Source organism: Pleuronectes platessa, chromosome 4 (assembly GCF_947347685.1).
Source record: "Pleuronectes platessa chromosome 4, fPlePla1.1, whole genome shotgun sequence".
NCBI classification, from domain to species: Eukaryota; Metazoa; Chordata; class Actinopteri; order Pleuronectiformes; family Pleuronectidae; genus Pleuronectes; species Pleuronectes platessa.
This window is the reverse complement of record NC_070629.1, coordinates 10,288,807-10,307,712: the sequence shown is the minus strand read 5'-3', so window position 1 is coordinate 10,307,712 and position 18,906 is coordinate 10,288,807. Positions and strand designations below refer to the sequence as shown.

Sequence of the window (18,906 nt, the reverse complement as noted above, 5' to 3'; positions counted from 1 at the left end):
AAACCAAGATCTACAGACATATTAACTGTGGTCATGTTATATGAGATTGTAAACACTATTTTAGCAGCCAACTGTTTTCTACATAAAGATATAGTGGAGTAATGGCATCCTGAGAAGAGACTGAAGTCGCTCTCCCTCTGTGCGTTCTGCTTTGTGTTCTTTGTTTTGTTAGCAGATGTGGGCACATGTTTATCTTACTACAGGTTCATATAAGTGCATGAGAGTCCCTCCCTGTGAAAACGTTCACTGGGCTTCACAACAACAACAGACTGTAAAGCGAAAGAGGTGTGTACAGTAATGCTAGTACCAGTGCGACACCTAGTGGCTGTTACTACCTTATATAAAAGCTTTAACAAGCTCAAGAAATAATGGTTTCTATATGGCAACACACAATGTCACAGACAGAAAATGATATGTGCCACACTGAAAGCTTTTGAGCGAGATGTGATGATTAGACCTGCTACGGTCTCTGTCATTTCAAAAACCTTGAGGCAGTGGTGAGGGGCATATTACTCTCCTTTCATGATGAGCTGCCTCTGACAGATACTGTATTAGCACAAGGTAATTTGGCAGGAACAGAGCTATCATAGCATTTTTTCTCGGCTGGGAGATGAAGTCAAATTGTGCTCTGAATCAGAACGGTGACTGATGAAGCTCCCGGGGGATTGACGCAGAGCCGAGAACAGGCAAATCAAACAAACAATGGTAGCCTCACAAAACCTGAGACCGCAACAGATAAGTCCAACGCAGAGCAGCACAGCAGCTTCCAGTACGCACCACAACTCCAAAGTCAGCTTTGATGCTTCATGTCATGAATTAAACATCACCAACAAAAGACACCAACAAGTCGGCAGGACCATGTGCATAAGAAAATACAGTGTACCTGAGAAAATTGCAACACATGGCATGCAGCCAGCATGCAGGTTCCTCGAGTGTTCAGAGTGGTGCGAGTGGGCTGCTGGCAACTGGACGGAGAACCCACAAAGTGAATTAAGAGATACTTCTTTGCAATTATTGAGATTGGCTTTTAAATCCGCTTGGAGCAGCTGTAAAACGTTGTGTGCAGTTTGGGTCATCTTTCCAACACAATTGAAAGAACATGTTAATTAAATTGACTGCTCAAAGAAGACTGGAGCAACTTTGTGAAGCAAACATCCAAATTCTTTCACAACCAAATCCTTAATACAATTACATCAAATAGGATATGCTTGATACCTTGAGCTGATGTTGATAATGTTGTGACAAATATTTATTAAATATACAGAGGGTTGGACTAGAATGTTTTATCATCACGTCTCTTTGGAAAGCGAACCCTCTCCTCAAAAAGTGAGTCAAAACCAAAGGGATTCTGGAAATAAATCAGATATTCACAGCTCGACAGTAACAAAGAGCACAGGTCATTCAACCTGAACATTCTTTCTCCCTGAAGTGGCATCAAACTGTGGGAGCAGACAAAACACAGAGCACGACACAGTCGATTTTCCGGCTCAGCACCATACAGGCTGATCTGCCTCTGCTCTTGTGGGGGCTTGAAGGAACGTGTGAATCCGTAAGAAGCAGGCAAGACTTTTTCATATTCACAAGCTGAGATCTCCAACATGCCTACTCACATTTCCTAATACATACAATTACAAGTGAATGCAAACCACGACATCAGCCTTTCGCACAATAATTACACATAAACAGCAGTTTGATTACACTGCAGATCGAGCCTGTGTGCAGAGGAAGCCTCCGCTGCACCATAATCTCCATGCCATCGGTTAAGGCGTGACAATTTGACAAATAAATGAAAAGACACAATGAACAAAAGGCGACAAAGAGGATCACGCGGAAAACAAGATGATATGATAAGTGAACGAGAGAAACAGAGATTTTATTTAGCTACTTCTCATGAGCCGGAGGTTTCAGGGGGAACATCACCGTGACAACAAGATGTGGGCAGAGAGACCCTTGATGCCTGTGTGGGCAGGAGGAGGGATGTGAGGAAGAGGGAGTCACAGGATGAGCCCGAGCAATTCATGTTTTGATGACGATTATGAGTTCTGAGGACAAAGCACTATACTACAATTAGACACACTTATTTAGTTTATGTTTATTTTTGTTTTCAGATTACCCTGTTGTTTTGCCCTTTAAATCACACGCACGTTGTCCATGCTATTAGGCAACATGCATATCAATGCTCAGCGGAAACCGATGATAAATTGGGCAACAAGCGAGTGGAGCTAAAGGGACAAGGGAGTATTTACATCACACTTTGAGCTATATTTAGTCCTGGCACGCTGGAGTAGGATAGACTTGAATAAGTCTGGGAATTACCGAGTTACTCATCAGTTTGGCACATTTTACTACAGATGCTACATGTTACGTCCACACATATTAAACAAACTACAGAGCATCAATCCTTACACTGGCTATCATGAGATGTAAAGCAGGTAAAGTAAGCATTTTACTTACTACTAGTAATCACAGGTGAGTGGGGTGTACAACCTCTGATAGATCATTTCAGCCTGGTTAGTTAAGGATATGTTTGCTGGAGACAACACTTTAATCAATCTATAGTTTGTCAGTTCAGTGCCAAAGTAGTAACGTCTTATAATAAAATATAAGCTTGGCTAAACATTTACCTGCTGCAAATGCAAGCATAATGTTTTTAACGATAATTCACGAGGACAGCTTATCTTTTTATCCATTAAAGTCTTCATCAAGTCACTAAAACAATGCTGCTGTATCATTGAAGGTAGGATCGGTAACTTGATTCTGTAACACTTTCTTATTTGTGGAAATCCTCTCAACGTTCAGTCAATAAATACGGTTGTCAGAAAAAGCTGGAAAAATGACGATATCTGTGGGAGCACTGTAAGAATCAAGACAAATCAGTCCTATTGAAATGATGGAGCTGTTTTTAAAGTGTAGCCTGCTCTCACGAGTGTTTCCAGGATTAACAAACCCTACACATAACTGTTGACTGCCTTTAACAATTGAAACTTCACCATGAAAAATCTAATACCATTACAAGATGGAAAAAGCAAGTATTTGGCCTATTTGGCCTCAACGTGCAGGTATTCACAAAATTCACGTTCCACTCTCTGTATAATCTACATTAATGCACAGGAGGAAAAGAAACTGTTGAGGAAGCAGAAAAAATGGCAGACGAGCAGAAAAGTCAACATGAATTTACCTGTCTTTGGGCTGAAGTGGCCAACTGTATCTGGCAGAACTTCACGGCTTGGTCCAGAGCTACATCCTCATCAACCTGTCGGGAGAACAAGCCAAACAAGGACGTTAGGGTGGAGCTACGGAGCTTCATATTCAACAGTGTCAAATCTTTTTACAAACTTCCTCAACTGACAGTGGAGCAGTGAAGGCACAGCTGCAAATTCATCATATATTTGTGAAGGGACCTGTCTTGTGTACGCATCACGTTACATCTCCACACTGATGCCAAACTAACAACAAATTCTCCTGATGCTGTGTGAGCCGGTAGGAACTATCCTCTGAGCTCCTGCGTCTGATCATAGCAGCAGAAAAAGAAAGCCTCACATTAGGACCCAGTTCAGTGAGTTGGTGAGCTTAGCTGTTGTTCACACAGCTGTTATGTGCCTGTTAAACGCAGCGATTCAGGGACCCCCCAAGGGGAGGGATTTTACAGCAGCAACATTCTACTTTGCAAATTATGCCAATTGTTAAATGGACTGAGTCGAGCTCCAGTGCGTCACGCAGGACTGGACGGTGCTCTGCTTTCTATTCTATTCTATTCTATTCACTCTGGCTCGCTGCAAACTTTCCCTTTCAAAACACACAGACTTTCCAGTGCGCACTTCTCAGTGTTACATAATGATTACTATTAGAATGAGACTAGTGATCTGTATCGGACTGGAGACAGAGAAGCCTCAGGGAGGTCTGAAGGATTAACATGTTTTTTTTTAGAAATGGAGGGACCTTTAAAACAATGCAGTTATTAACAGGCAGTGTTTGATAACACCCACAAGATATTATTACAACACTTTTTGATGCACTGTTCTAGGCTGTAAAAGGTATAGTAGTAGTAGTGACCGGCATGATGACACGTAGCTGAACCTCTAAAAAGGCACAATTGAGCAGAATTTATGCTTCAAATGTCAAGTTAAAAAAATACTGTGATGGCGGGCGGCCACTTCTCCACCTGTCTGTCTAGAATACACAATTTAGAGGCTCTTTGAATTTTACCACCTTAGTGGTGAGCTGTTAGAAAGAGAATTATCAGCCTGAAATATGCAGCTGTCCTGAGAAAACCAGACTGAAAACGATGCACAGTACAGATTTAAAGTTCGACTATGTGCAGCTGTGCAAAGCAGCAGACCATACAACCACAAAAGCATCTGCTGTTTGTGCGAGGAGGTGCACACTCAGAAGATGCCTCTGGAAAATGTCCAGGCATATTAATTGTATAGCTCATCTGGCTGCAGGAAACATGTCATGGCTGGTTCTGGATTCTCTCCCAGGGTGTGTCTGACACAATATTTATTATATATTGTACCAGAAACATTTAAAAAAAACAATGGCCAAATGCTGCTGAGGCTGAAACATGTCCTCAGATTTCTTATGTCTACTCTACTGTCCCTCACAGAGCTACAGCTGTGGTATTACACTGTCAGTGACATGGCAACTTCTGTATGGAACATTGATTTACACGTCAATATGGCCTCATGGACTGATGTGGGCTTCTGTACAAATACCTCATCAGTGCCAGAGAAAGCACTTGAAACTTGACTTTCATTAACTGAGGAACAAAGAAACTTTCTATTGAGAATGAATGAGTGTTAACACACTGATTGTTTCAAACAATAATCATAAATATACAAATAGTAGCCCTTTCCCTGCTCCTACTATGAACTATGGGTAGTCAGAATACAGTAAAGTATTATTGCACATGCTTAATAGAGCCACACCAATACTGGAGTTATGGAGCCAATGCAGATACAAATTTCAGAGATTGACTGATTATTTGATACATATATAAAACTGGTCTCTGCAAGAGAAACCTGTGCCTGGCAACCCCAATATCATTCATGGTCCTCACATCTGTTTGCTATTTTAGCGAGGTATCTAGCTAGTTGTAGTTTGTCAGTACAGTCAGTGATTCCAACTCTACATTATCTAGTTGCTGATATGCAATGCTGGAAATCTAAGACACATCCAGGGACAGGATTATGTTAGTGAAATGAGAGAATTAGGTCATTGTTTTCACATTTAAAGTAGCATTTCTTTCACCATTCAACGGTCTTTAAATTAGAGCAATAACCGGCTGATATTGACAGAACATTCATCAGCAGCCCTGTTCAGAACTGGTATGAACATGTGTCTCCTGTGATGTGATGGGAGGTGGATATTATCTCTAAGCACGTTTTACAATGAAATAAGATTTTATCCATTAGAAAAAGATCGAAAATTTAAATGTGGTGTAGATATTGTGGAGGCCACAAATAAATCAATGTAATAAAAAGACTGAGAAGTATAAAAATATATTCGGTCTATTATGAAACGGAGCAGGCCAGAGAAAGTCATGCATTTGTGTTCTCACAGTGACAACAATGTGTCCAGACTATTTAAGAATGTGGTCCGAGTGATGATCTCAAAGTGTCCTAAATGCATTTTGGGTGTGTTCACACCTGAAGATAGAGCTGATACCTTGTGAGACGGATGAAAACACCACGTATGAACAGGCCACAAAATTCTATCTCAGGGCCAATCAGGGAAATGTATAAATTGTGGGAATGCAGTTTCCGCAGATGCATCAATATTTTGACTTTTACTAAAAACAAGTGACATCACTAAGAAAGATGTAATCTTAAAAATACTCAGTGGTGCTTAAATTAGAGTTGGCAACAAGAAACAGCAGAGAGACCTCAGTCAAAGAGGTTTAATATAGGCTATTGAGAGTCAAAGCACAACAACCCTTTGAGCCGGTTTCTTGAAATGTCTGAAATGTAAAGAGGGGAAGTCCCTGTTGTGTAGTGGGTTTCCTGTAACTAGTTCAGTTAGAAGAGGGGTTTCCCAACTTATTTTAGAGTGGTTCGTATAAACCACACATGACTCTGCAAAATAGCAAGATTAAGTAAAAACCTAGAATATTGCTGGAACGCGTGTGGTCAATATGCTAAATTGAGGACGTTGGCAGAAGCATGGCAGAAGCATTCGTGATTGATTCGCATATTATTTGCAATCTGTCTAGTATCAGTCTGTTTCAGTCCTTTATCTGTTTGTACATTGACTCCATCATACATTACACAGACTGCACATGGCATCTGTCAGAGTAAAGTCTGTTTAATGTCCAGTTTAACTAAGTTGAACAGTGAATTTTGCATCTAAAGCTCCTCTTGGTAATGTCTAGAACATTGCAGCGTTGAAGTATATGTGTGATTGCAGCTTTTGTTTCTTACACCAAAACAGGTAACAAACTGCTTCCCCACATCTCTGGGTATCACTTAGCAGGGTAGACACCAAGAGAGACATACCTCTCACTTGCGAATAGTAGGCTACTGGTGACTCTTCCATGGAAAGTAGCTTAGGTTTGTTCAAAAGGTCTGATGATTGAGACTGTTTGCACCAAATCAGCCAGCTGACCAATAGTCTAACTTCAGTCCGTCATGCAGCACCCAGCACGAGAGCTTTTTGGTTTCCAGCACTTTCATGGCATCAAACATGACTCAATAATAAACCAAAATAACCCAGGAAGGCAAACGTCTCTACTGGCAACAGGCAAAGGAGTATCACTCACTCACTCATGTCGCACAACAGCTAAAAAGAGAGACAAATTTCAGCAGCACATATACCAGCAGTAATAATGTTATTTGTGTGTATACAGCACAGGGATCCGGTGTGATATATGGAATGAGGAATACCTGTTTTATGAGCATATAAGTCTCTGACATGATCTTCTCAATGCGTGCCAGATCATAGGTCATGACCTTCTGGCCTTGCTGCCAGACCCTATAGGCATCAAGCAGTAACGTTTTTCCAGATTCCACGTCCTCCAGAAGCTTCCTTTTCCTGTTCGGCCTCCGTAGCAGCCCCTGATCCGTCCCACTGGCTGCCAGAGTGACCTTGGGTGCTGAAGCTTGTAGCTGCTGTTGCCTGGAACTGATACTTAGCTCCTCCAGAGACAGCTCTGGTGTCCTGTTGCTGTCCATCATTTTCTGATGGGGCTCCACAGCATTCAGGGAGGTCCCAGCCTCCATCAGGTTGCCCTGTGAGTCAGTGGTGGTGGAGGACTTCCAGTGGCCAGTGTCTAAATCCATGGGTTCTTCAGGACCGGACTTGTGCTCCACACTCCCAGCGGTCTCCACCTTCCCAGGGAAGGTCTCCTGCACATTACTCCCTTTATCTGTGGATGGTGGCGTTGGGGTAAGTTGTGTCTGTAAGGGATCCCTGGGCCCTGTGTCAGTGGCTCCCTCAGTGAGCACAGGCTTCTTCGGCAGTGCATGCTTGCTGTCCTCTGAACTGGGCCTGTTGGATGTGTCTGTTGTTGTCATCTCCCCCATGGAGGGCGCAGGCGCTTTGAGAAGCTGCTCAGACACCTGACAGAGAACAAAACATGTCAAACAATGTGGAGCGTGCATGGCAAACTTCTGAAATATTGAGCAGCTCTCATCTTTAAGAGTGCATGTCTGTGAGTTGTGCTTTCTTACCCCAGTGAGACTGTTCAGATTGTCCTCCAGGACTTTTACATTCAGGAAAAATGCTCTCTTGGCCAAAACCTGGCGATCAACATCCCGTAAATACTTCCTTCAATGAAAGAAAAGAAGAAGTGAGGATAGATGGAACAAATACATAAAACATCAAAACAGTCGTTGCATACAAAGTTGGTCCTTACTTTCCCTGGTCAGGGGTTCTCTGCAGCATGAAAGAGACTTTCAGCAGAGTATCGTGATCCTTAAGCTGAGACAGCACCTCCAGCAAGAGGACAATAGATCGGTTCATATGAGATGCAAAACTTCCCGGGCGATCAATCTCATCTACTGGAATTCGCCAGATTCCCTGGAAGGGACAAAGAAGAAAGAAAAAGAAAAAGAGGCAGAGTCAGACTGTGCACAACGAAAAAAGAAAATACTTGTTTTTCAATAAACTGGAAATGGAACATGACACAAACAGTCTTCTTTGTTTTTAAGTTTAGAAATAATTTAAAAAAGAATATTTCTAAACATGGTTCAGTTAAGCTAAGTTTACAGTTGACGCCATCTCGTGTAGTATGAATTCACATTCATACTACAACTACAACTACGACTGATTGCGGCAGGGGGTGGGGTCATATGCTAAATGAACAAAAAAAAAAAAACTGGTCTACGTTTCATCCTGCTCACAGAATGACACCCCAGGTGGGAGGAGATGAAACTCTTCCGTAGATGTCACTTCTAAAGAATAGAGAGCGGCTGGGGCCACATTTTTTTGTCCAAATCTGACCCGGGCCTGAGAGAAAACTAGAGCCAGATCCAAACCCATAGTTATGGATCTGGCATTCAAAGAAGAAAGCCTTGAAGAGGGAATGGAGAGGCTGCAGGAGAGATCTTGCAGGCTGACTGACCATGTAGGAGCTGTTGAGGAAGAGGGGGTGGGAGGGTTTCTCTCTAGGCACACATGATATGCAGCCTCATTAGTGTTCAGCTCTGTCCAAGCAATGCTACAGAGCAGCAGACTGGCTGCCAACAAACACAGTCCTCCTTTGCAGAGAGCGCGAGGAGGTGTGTTTTTGATGGGTCTAGCTTTTTCAGCGAGCACATGTCCTCTCAGCAGGTGCAGCGAGGCAAGCTCCTGCGCTCTGAAGTTACTGAAGCGAGTGCAGATGGTAGCCTAGGCTGTGTAACGTCACAAAGCACATGGCACAGAGTATAGCCAAGGCCACGGAAAAAAACGTGGGTGAGACCAGACAAAGATGACCATATTGAGATGGAGGAACAAAAACAAAAATGAGTTGGCTCTACCAGCCGCTGAAGGCCCAGAGGAGGCTGACGCTCCTCCTAATTAGACACCTCCAGATTATTGGGGGATTTTCAGAGCCTTTGTAGAGGAAAACAGCAAGAGACAAAACAAAACACATTCCTCAGGACAGACCTATATCTGACCATCTAAAATGGTCACAGAAAAAGTATGCTGCTAGTGTGTAATTCAAAGAATTCCCAGTAAATATGCCGATTTTTCGTTAATTGTTCAAATGTTACAGGATCAAGCTGGTATAATGATCCGGCTTCAGACAGCCAGTGGTTATGAAGAACAAGCAAATGGCTCTCATGCCTGCGTGTGAGCAAAGATTTGTTTTTATATGATGCAATCAGCCAGGCCTTGGGAAGGTTTTAACCTTTCAATGCACAGATTAACAAAAGTCTGATGAGAGGGTGGGCTGCACTCACTTAGAAAGACATTTCTAAAGCAGGAGAGCTGTTCTTCAACAGACAGCCATCCAACCACAGCAAATCTGTTTAGGGAAAGCAGAGCCATGGCTTTACACAGATTATGCTGTAGCACAACAGCTAAAGCAGATTTATAAGACTTTAACTGCAATGATTTTAAGCATCTCCCCCCCCCCCCTTTTTATGAGAGAAAATATTACCATTGCTTGATATCTGGAGCAACAGCTTTGGCACAGACGTGGCCGATACATCACAAACACAGGGAGAAATTAAAATGCATAGTGAACCAGGAATGAAAAAGAGATGAATATATGATTAGAAAATGTACAAAATTAAAGTGCTCTTTCCTTAAACTATTTTCAGGTCCCAAATAATAATGTATTTGTTTGTATGGTATGAGAAGAAACATTGAACAATTTATGGCCTTATTATAAAGTTCTTATCCCAATCAGACAATACATCCTAAAACTGCATTGAAGTTTGACAATGCACAAACTCTGCCACAGATACGCCTCTCATCCACACATCTGAAAATGCTGCTGGCCTTTTTTAGTTTGAAACCTCCTGTGCAGTGTTTTTAAGTGGACGGGTTGAAACAGAGATGAAGTAAAATAGACACTCACAACTGCTTGTTGATTGACATGACCCACTTCCGGAAGAAAACAACCAACATTAACCTCGGCCACCAGTGGAGAGCGCAACATGGATGATCAATTACAAGCATCGCTGTTGTCCGGAAAAGAAATCCCTGCTTCTAGTTTGTAGCCTAGTTCTTTCTGCACCTAACAACTAAATGCTTCCAGTGTAAACCAGCCCGGGCATGCCTTACCATTAACACTGGCATGCCCCGCAATGCGTTAGTATGGACGGGATTTCAAAATGATAAAGAGCCAAAACGCTAGATGGTTTTGGCCATACTCAACTATGACGTGAAGACTGCTACAGGATGCCAGAAAGGAGCAGGGGCAACGCTGAACCAAAACAACATGCTGCCTGCTATCTGCAGGAAGGACCTCGTCTTATCTGCTTCATCTACTCATGAATTCACATGCATCAATGACAGGAAAGCCACAGACCTAAAATATTAACTCCAGGAAAGTTGCACACTCTGTGCATCCAAATGTCTAGTAGTAACCAGCAGTCACAACTGCATCTTTACAAACTACAATGTCAACATGTTGCCAGTGAGATACAACTTCAGATTAACCATCAGCAATAATTGGTTAACTGCTAGTGCGACCAGCATCTGGCCAATTCTACAGTACAACTATTTTGAGGCAGTCCAGGTACGAAGCAAACTCTCACCAATTGATACAGGAACAATGCTCAAACCAAAATCAAAACCAACTTTTCAGAAAGCGAGAGAGAAAGCCACTCACCATCACCAAAGAAAGCTACTCCACGACACCAGCGTTAGTATTTCTCTCGGACAGTTTTCCTGCTGGCGGCAGCGGCACCAGCAGCCCTAGCAGCGCCTCCACCCTGAGAGAGGTTCAGGCTTTGAGAGCAAAGGGTGGGCTGCATTTGGGTGCTAGGGCAGCGACAGCAGCAGGAGAGGAGAGGACGGAAGCACAGCTGCACACGGTAGGACAGGAATAGAAGAAGAAGAAAGAAGAGGAGGAGGAGAGGAAGAAGATGAGGGGAAGAATGGCAGCTGCCTGGAGAAGAGGAGAAGTAGCACTGGAGTCGGGGCCTATAAGCTCAGTATGCCACTGACTGACAAGCTGACTCGCTTCTCCCCTGCTTTCAAACACTGCCATCTCAAAACAAAAACACCCACGCACTCTATCGCCGCTCTCCCCTGACCCCGGCTTGCTGGAGTTGTCCCCCCCCCCTTCTCTCTTGCCTTCTCTCTCTCACTATACACAGCACACAGCCAATCCTCCTAGGCCTCTGCCAGCCAATGGAGAGCGATCTGAGAAACTCCCGCCCATTAGTGCACACCCACACAGTATACACACAAACAGAGGAGTGAGAGAGTAATGAGGAAACAGAGCGAGTGCAACAGAGAGAGGAGAGATGAGCAGGGCGAATAAAAGCCAGGGGGAGGGGTAAAGCGTGATCGCCCTTAAGACTGAGCAACAGGAAAAGAACATGAGCGCAAAGAACTGGCTGAACAATCAACTCATCAAAATCAATGTGGTGGGATGCACGAAGAGGACGGCACACCGATAGTGGAGCAGAACCATAAAAGGGAAAAAAGACAGGTTTGTATAAAAGTCTCCATTAACCAGAGAAAACCCAGACTGCAGAGCAGATACGCTTATGAGACACACACACACAGACACACTCGCAGTATTTCCTCAGCCAGCAGATCAGTGACAACAGCCCTCACCTTTCTCCTTTCCTCTTTTTCAACTCTGCTTGTGTCTCTCCAGCTGGTCAACAGCACAAACATACTGAGAAAACACACCTTGTTTTTCCTGCTTCCTGTTTTGTTAGTGAGGAGAAAAAACCTGCTGAAAAATGTCAGGCTGTAAAGACCGCAGGGCAGGCAGTGAGAAGCATACTGAGAGCCAGGGTTACCCTTGAAGATGTTAATCAGAATCTACAAAATATTTTCATTGGACAAATACGCCTCTTCATATGAAAAAAATATCTAAAAACAAGGTTCTGGGGCTCCACCTACAGCAAATTGCACAGCTGAACACACAAAGGTTCAAGTCATACATCAAACCGAGGGAAGTAATGCAAGTGGAACCATTTCCCAGAAGACCGTTCTAACTTAATAAAACAAGACGCAGTGGCCTACCTATGGGCAAAGTAGCATTCAAGCAGGGGAATCAAACATGATCGCTTGTTATGAATAGACAGTATCAGATCAAAACACGTTCTGTGAAAAGTTACATGACCAAGATGGATTTATGTTTGTATTAAATGTATCAACAAGGACGTTTTTTTTCTCTGGAGCTTTGCGGAGAGTGAACGAGTGAGTGGGTGGAAGAATATGTAAGCAAGAGTATGTGTGTCGGGTTGGGGCGGGGGCACAGGAAGGAGGTAACGCTGAGCCTGAGTGAACACACGGGAAACTCCACACGCTCCCTTAACTGCAGTTCTGAGCAGCTATAGGTGCTCTGGCATGACGGCAGCGTCAAAACCAAGAACATTAGATACAGCCTTCTCATACAAAGGCAATAATGAGCTAATGATTCCACTAAATAATCAATGACTTTATTGAAGCACAGGGTGATTTTGCAATTTGAGCGGAAGCATGCTATGCTACACCGTCTTTATTATTTCAGGGGAAGATATACCTTCATAGTTTTTATAAAAGTATCAAATAGCCAACGCAGCATAGCAAAAACCTTTCCATCCAATATCTGAAAATATTAACTTCACTTCATTTTTGTCATTATGATTTTAATTTAAGTTTTTCTCTCCTCTTAATTTAAGAGTGTGGTCTTTCCGTGTGAGAGCAGGACTTGTTGATTTCACCATCAGATTTTGTGATGCTTTCATTTTTTGTGTGTTCCCCAAGAAATAGAATGCCAGGTGTGGTGTTGACAAATGGAATTGTACCGCCCTTGATCTGGCTTTATTGCTGCTCCATGAATGTTCTGTTTTTCCTTCCAACACACGAACAGTAAACTGGTGTAAACGTAATGAAGCAGTGGATGACTTAACACAATCACAACGGACAATTACATTAGTCAACAGTACACCTGGCATTCCATTGGTTGGGGAATTTAGACTTGTTGAAGAAGAACATTTGAGAGCAGACGTTACACGTGATTCACAGAAGAAGTGTGAGCACGAGGAGAAGAATGAAGCTGGAGCGCAGATAATCTGATGAGGCAAGTAAATATCTGAGTGCAGATGCACAGCTTGAGCACGAGTAGAGTAAATCCAAGCACAAGAAGAAGGGTATATTACACTGCGCAGGGTATTGAGTGAAAGCATTACAAAATTTGAACGTGAAATCAACAAACACCCATCTCACACCCTAGAACCACACTAATGATAGGATCGATCGTTTTTTTTTTGTTTTTTTTAAAATAAACAACACTTTATAGCCATTTTTAGACATTACCTCCCGAGGAAGACCAGAGAACTGGGTCCAGACTTTCTGCGGAGGTTGCCTTTTACACATGAACAATGCAGCAGGAGATACCCACATCAATAAATGATTGCGCACAACCTCATCTGGATCATATTTTATCTGCAGTATATAGGTTACTTAATGTAGGTCCCAGTTCATGTAACCCAGCCAAAGCAGGAGGGCTTTAAAAGTAGGGCATCATGACCTACATTAGGGAACTTACTATTCACTAATAGTCTCACTGAGGAGCACACTCAGCCGGCAGTCAAGTCTCTTTGACTTCAAGGTGCTGTGTGATTTGTACCATATGTTGGACTCATATGGTCACTCTGTCACTGAAGAAATTACTGATATACAATGAATGTATTAATGGTATGGATGCACCGATTTATCGGCCGAACATCGGTAGCGGCCGATATTCGCCTCGTTTACTGATATCGGCTTATCGGTAATAAACTTGACTTTCACCGATATCATTGGCCGATGTTCATATTTGTGGTAAAACCGCTGGGCACGTGCCGCGGCTGGGGGAGCAGTCGCTACGTCGCCCGCTCAGTGTGCGGCACCGGGAGGTCCTCATCCGGTGGCACCTCACGGCGTCACTGGTGCGGGGGCTTTCTTTCTCTTGGACCGCGGGGCGGTGTCCATTGCCGGCGCGGAAGGCGGGCCGTTGGAGGGGACCGGGTACGCGGTCAGCGGCGGCGACTCTGGACGCGTGTCGGGCCCTTCTCGCCGATCACCTCAGCTACGGCGACCGCTGGGGGAACCCTCTGTTGGCGCGGGGGGTGGGTGGGGTGGGGGGGGCACCCTGCGGTGCGCCCCGGCTGGCGCCTAGCAGCTGACTGAGAACTGGTGCGGACCAGGGGAATCCGACTATTTAATTAAAACAAGCATCGCGAAGGGCCACGGTGGGTGTTGACGCGATGTGATTTCTGCCCGACACTAAAAACAGGTAAAACTGAGGAGGGCTTGTTAAGTTATCTTGACTCACGCAGTGTAACTTGGCGTAAAAAGTATGAGCGTAGCGTCTGTTAAAGTACTTTATTCTCATGTGCACTGGCTCTATTCATCCGTCTCATGCACAGGTAACAAGGGAACTGACAACATACGTCATACACACAGAAGCCGTAACAACTCTAATAAACGGGCAATACTGGTACCGTAAATCAATGAGAAGAGCGTTCTCTATAATGATACATTAACAGGGCTGTTTTAGACAGGGTAAAAAGGTGCTGTTTTAAATTATCCTTGTGGTATTTTGACCAAAATATGTTACAGACATTTCATTAAGATCCCAAGGAACCATTTCAACTTGCGGTAAAATGGGCCTAATATGTCTCTGTTAAATAAAGTTTAGTTAAATCAAAGATTGTTTCATAAATCTGATTCAATTTGTGCTCATTAAAAGATAAGAGTGATGAATAGTGCTTTTTAAATAATGATTTCATTATATTTCTGGCACAAAAGGGTGAATGAATAACAACAAAAAGAAAATAAACAAATATCGGTATCGGTATCGGCTATTGGCCAGATTGTTATTTTAAGTATCGGTATCAGCCAAGAATTTCCATATCGGTGCATCCCTAATTAATGGAACTGATAGAGATATTAGTTAGGCTCAAATGCAGCTGTCGGCTTGAGAGTGACCTGTCTGAAGTATCAAGAGTAAAAAGCTAACTTAAAGGCTTTTGGTTCAAAATCTACTTTTACCTGTAAAAACAGTGACTTGATCCTTCACTTGATGAAAAATAAATAAATGAGTAAGGCCCTAACAATGCATGGAAATAATGCAACTAGAATGGCAATGGTAGAGTTCATAACTCTGTCAAAGCTCAACAGTCCTCTTTAGAAACCACCTTGATTTAGATTATTCTCTGAGAAATCATGGAAAATGTAAAAAAATGTCTTAGTGTTTGAGGCTCCACCCCCTGATCTGGACCCATACCAACGCATACTGTGTCCTTCCACCAAGTTTTGTGGTTGAGTAGTCATTTTTGTAATCTTGTTTAAAAAGGGAATAAAAAGCGGACAAGGGTAAAAAAAACAAACAGATGAAAACATAACCATAAATCCTTCATTGAGACAACAACAGCCCTGTCCTCACAGACTCTTGGAAAACAGGCGGGTTTGAACAGCTTCTAGAAGGGTTTGCATTGTCCTATGGTGGAGAACAGTAAATCTCCAACAGTTGGTATGCCAGGGTGGCAGGTTTGCCTCCAGACGGGGCTCTGTGAGAACCCAGCGGGAGCCAGAGCACTGCAGAGCTCTCCTCCAGCTCAGACCTGACCCACATCTCTTCTACAGTCTGTTAGCCGCCTGTTGGAGTCAGCGTTTGACTCTACATGTCCAAAATCATATGCACTCCCAAAATACACCCTGACATGTGACTGATACAACGTCCTGACCTAATCTGACATTCTGCTGGTGTTATCTGCTCTGTAACAAAAGTGAGCACATTTAGGTTCTGACGAATCACACCGAGCAAATGAAATAGTAAGCCTATTTGTGCACACGTTGAAAATCACGTTATATTTGCTTCAAGTGGAAAGAGGTAAATAAAGTAGACAACAAGCAAAGCAGATCACAGATGCGGAGTAATCTCCTCCACTGGAACCCAACAGAGGCCTTGAGAGGCTGATAATTCTATCTCACACGGTGTGATTCAATTTATAGCAGCATTTGGGTCTACTGATCTGTATTTAAGACTGAATTCTTTCATCTATCTGAATTATGTCAATAATATGAGGAAAAGCTTAAATCTGACAGTAGTGCACAAATTGTTCATGCTCAGCGATCATACAGACAGATCACTAGCCACCAGCATGTGGTCATACATACATGTGGTCATACTTCAGGGATTTAAAAAAAATTGTACTTTTTGTATCCAATAGGGAAAAAGATCCGGTTGAGATCACATTATTTCCAAACCTTCTAGCAGGTGTGAAATTGCTACATCTGTGCTTTGACAAGCAGCCGGAGGTGAGCAGAGGTTTAAAAAGAACCAGTAGAATGACTTCAGTGTGAACACACTTACCCAGCAACCTGCACAGGTGATAGAGAGTTAGTCCAGAAGGAAAACTAACACGTACTGACCTGACAGCAGAGCACAGAAATGTGCCATGTACCAAAGCCACAATGTTTCATATACTGTTAAATAAAAGATCACTTATGGAAACATCTACTGAGTCACGTGATAGCTACTGAATTGTCTATCAAATAACCTTAGAATGGACCAGCATCCTTTTTAACTTTAATGGGTGTATTTGTTCTTATCCAACAAGCTTTTTGTTTCAACTGTGTTATGTCCTGTCTGTGTTAGGGAAACATGTCTCGACAAACCCTTGCCTCTGTAAATTTCACAGAGGCAATAGGTCAGTTTTGTTTATGGTTTTGTACTGTTGTCATATTTGTGTCTCAAGCGTCGTTACGCATGTTGTTAGTTTGATGACAACTTATAAGGTTAGTTTTGCTTCAGCTATGAGAAAGATCCTTCCCAGGCCATATGAGACGCTCTGAATTACACCACTGTAACTTTGGCTTGGCAATGCATGTCCATGGGGGGTGGGGCTTCTTAAAGGTCAATAAAGGGAGGGGTGTATTTGCTTAATATCAGTATATCAGTATCAAATTTAAACAATAAAGTTAGTATCTGAATATTTTATGATAGGAAACAAAGAAATCAAATGTATTTCTAGACACGCAGATGGAATGACGCATCTTCTTTTGGCATTTGGATTACTGCAGAAATTAAGGCAGATTAATTACAATATATATATACATATACACACATATATATATATATATATATATACATATACATATATGTCAATAACTAGATCATCTTTATTTGCTAGTGTCCTTAAAAGGTCCTGCACTGTCATTACAAATTTGATCATTGTTAAAAATGATATTAATTTATCAGATGATACATTTTCAGATGGCTGAATTTTCATCACCTTTCAGTTCTTTCATATAGTAAAACATTTCTAGATTTTAGGCATCCTTGTTCTGGAATGCCAATAATTCCAGTGGCGACAGGTGTCATCATTAAGTGATATGCGTGGTGAAATAATGATATGGAGAGCAGAAAAAAATAACATGTAGGTATGATGAACTCGGACTTACGTTGAACAGGTTCGTCTTGTTTCTTTCACAGAAAAGTCCTTGTGCTGGCATGTGCTTCAGCTGTTGCCATGGGACACTGCTTCCTAGCAACACATCTCGGGCCCACTGTAGGTTCTGTGTTGAAAAAAAAAAAAATGAATAAAAAAAAACGCACACATTTGAATGTAAACCTTTTCCTATATATTACACAATAGAGTCCCTTACGGGAAAACTAGGGGGTTACCCTCTTTCACTCGAATAGACTGACAGAAATGATAAACACATCATAGCGTACTGTATTTCATTCCTGTCGAGGGGAAAAAATAAGAAAATTTGGCTCATTTGCAATCAGGAAAACGCAGACCTCTTTTCACAGCATGATGACTCACAAATCCGTGGCAGTGCCCTCTCTCAAAAGATAGCAAGCTCACAACACTTGTTATCTTTACCATTACTCCACCAGCCTATAGCATGAATCTCCAGCTCCCTCTCCCTCCATGTTTGGATGTGGGGATAAAGATGGTCAGTCGATGTGAGAGGAGCAGTTCGTCTTGAGAATGAATGGGACACAGAGGCTTTTACTTCTCAATGTTCAGGTTTCATCAAGATCACATCAAGTGACTCTTTCATCAAGTCACTGGCAGAAGGCAATTTGCTTTCAGCCAGGCACACTGCTGTGTCTTCACTGGAGGCTGACACTGAGGGAAACCTTATCAACTGTGTACGCCTCAATCAAAACTTACTCAATACTTCATAGAGCCTCAAGTAAATGATCATTCCAGAACTTCAGAGCTTATGACTGCTGAGAGAATTAATATAGACTAAAGAGAAATACTGGTATTTTCTTTAGACACCACTTCTGAGAGCAATAAAAGCAATGATGCTTCAAATAGGGAAATTTAAGGTCAAATGAGCAGACGGCAGAACAAAATATAAAAGAGCTAGGACGTCTCCATGGCCAAATCAGCCCTATTAAGTCGATTTGTGGAGAAAAGGCTGAATTTAAAAAGGTTCGACAGAGTGCTGACAGAAGGATGCTACCACAGTAAAGCTCAACACAACCTCCCTGTGCCAAGCTGGCTGAGAGAGCACTGCGCTACCACCCACACATACCTCTGCCCACAGAGTCTTATAGCCAACACAGGCTGTTTCAGATACTCGTGTATCACTGTAGAGTTTTCCATAAGCGCCAGCTGTTCGTTAGAAGCCCGGAAATTACAACATTTTCCAGACGACTCGTTTCACTGTCATATCGCAGTTGATTTTGACAACAAACTTTGACTCGATGAATGATTTTAGTCATTGGACGTCTGCATCTTAAGTTACAAGAGACACAAGCTGAGCAAACAGTCCCTTCCCACATCCTGTGATTGCCCAATA

General features: G+C 42.6%; 1 protein-coding gene across 4 annotated transcripts in view; it reads right to left on the bottom strand.

Moving 5' to 3' along the window:
• cabin1 (calcineurin binding protein 1) overlaps positions 1–18,906 on the bottom strand; it is a 44,546-nt gene that overhangs the window by 5,986 nt on the left and 19,654 nt on the right. For all 4 annotated transcript variants that reach the window (XM_053420512.1, XM_053420513.1, XM_053420514.1 and 1 more), the window contains 5 exons: positions 17,548–17,661; positions 7,853–8,016; positions 7,668–7,764; positions 6,882–7,556; positions 3,179–3,253 (listed from right to left, as the gene is read on the bottom strand). In XM_053420512.1, the coding sequence (XP_053276487.1) occupies positions 3,179–3,253; positions 6,882–7,556; positions 7,668–7,764; positions 7,853–8,016; positions 17,548–17,661 (1,125 nt within the window). The remainder of the gene's footprint in view (positions 1–3,178; positions 3,254–6,881; positions 7,557–7,667; positions 7,765–7,852; positions 8,017–17,547; positions 17,662–18,906) is intronic.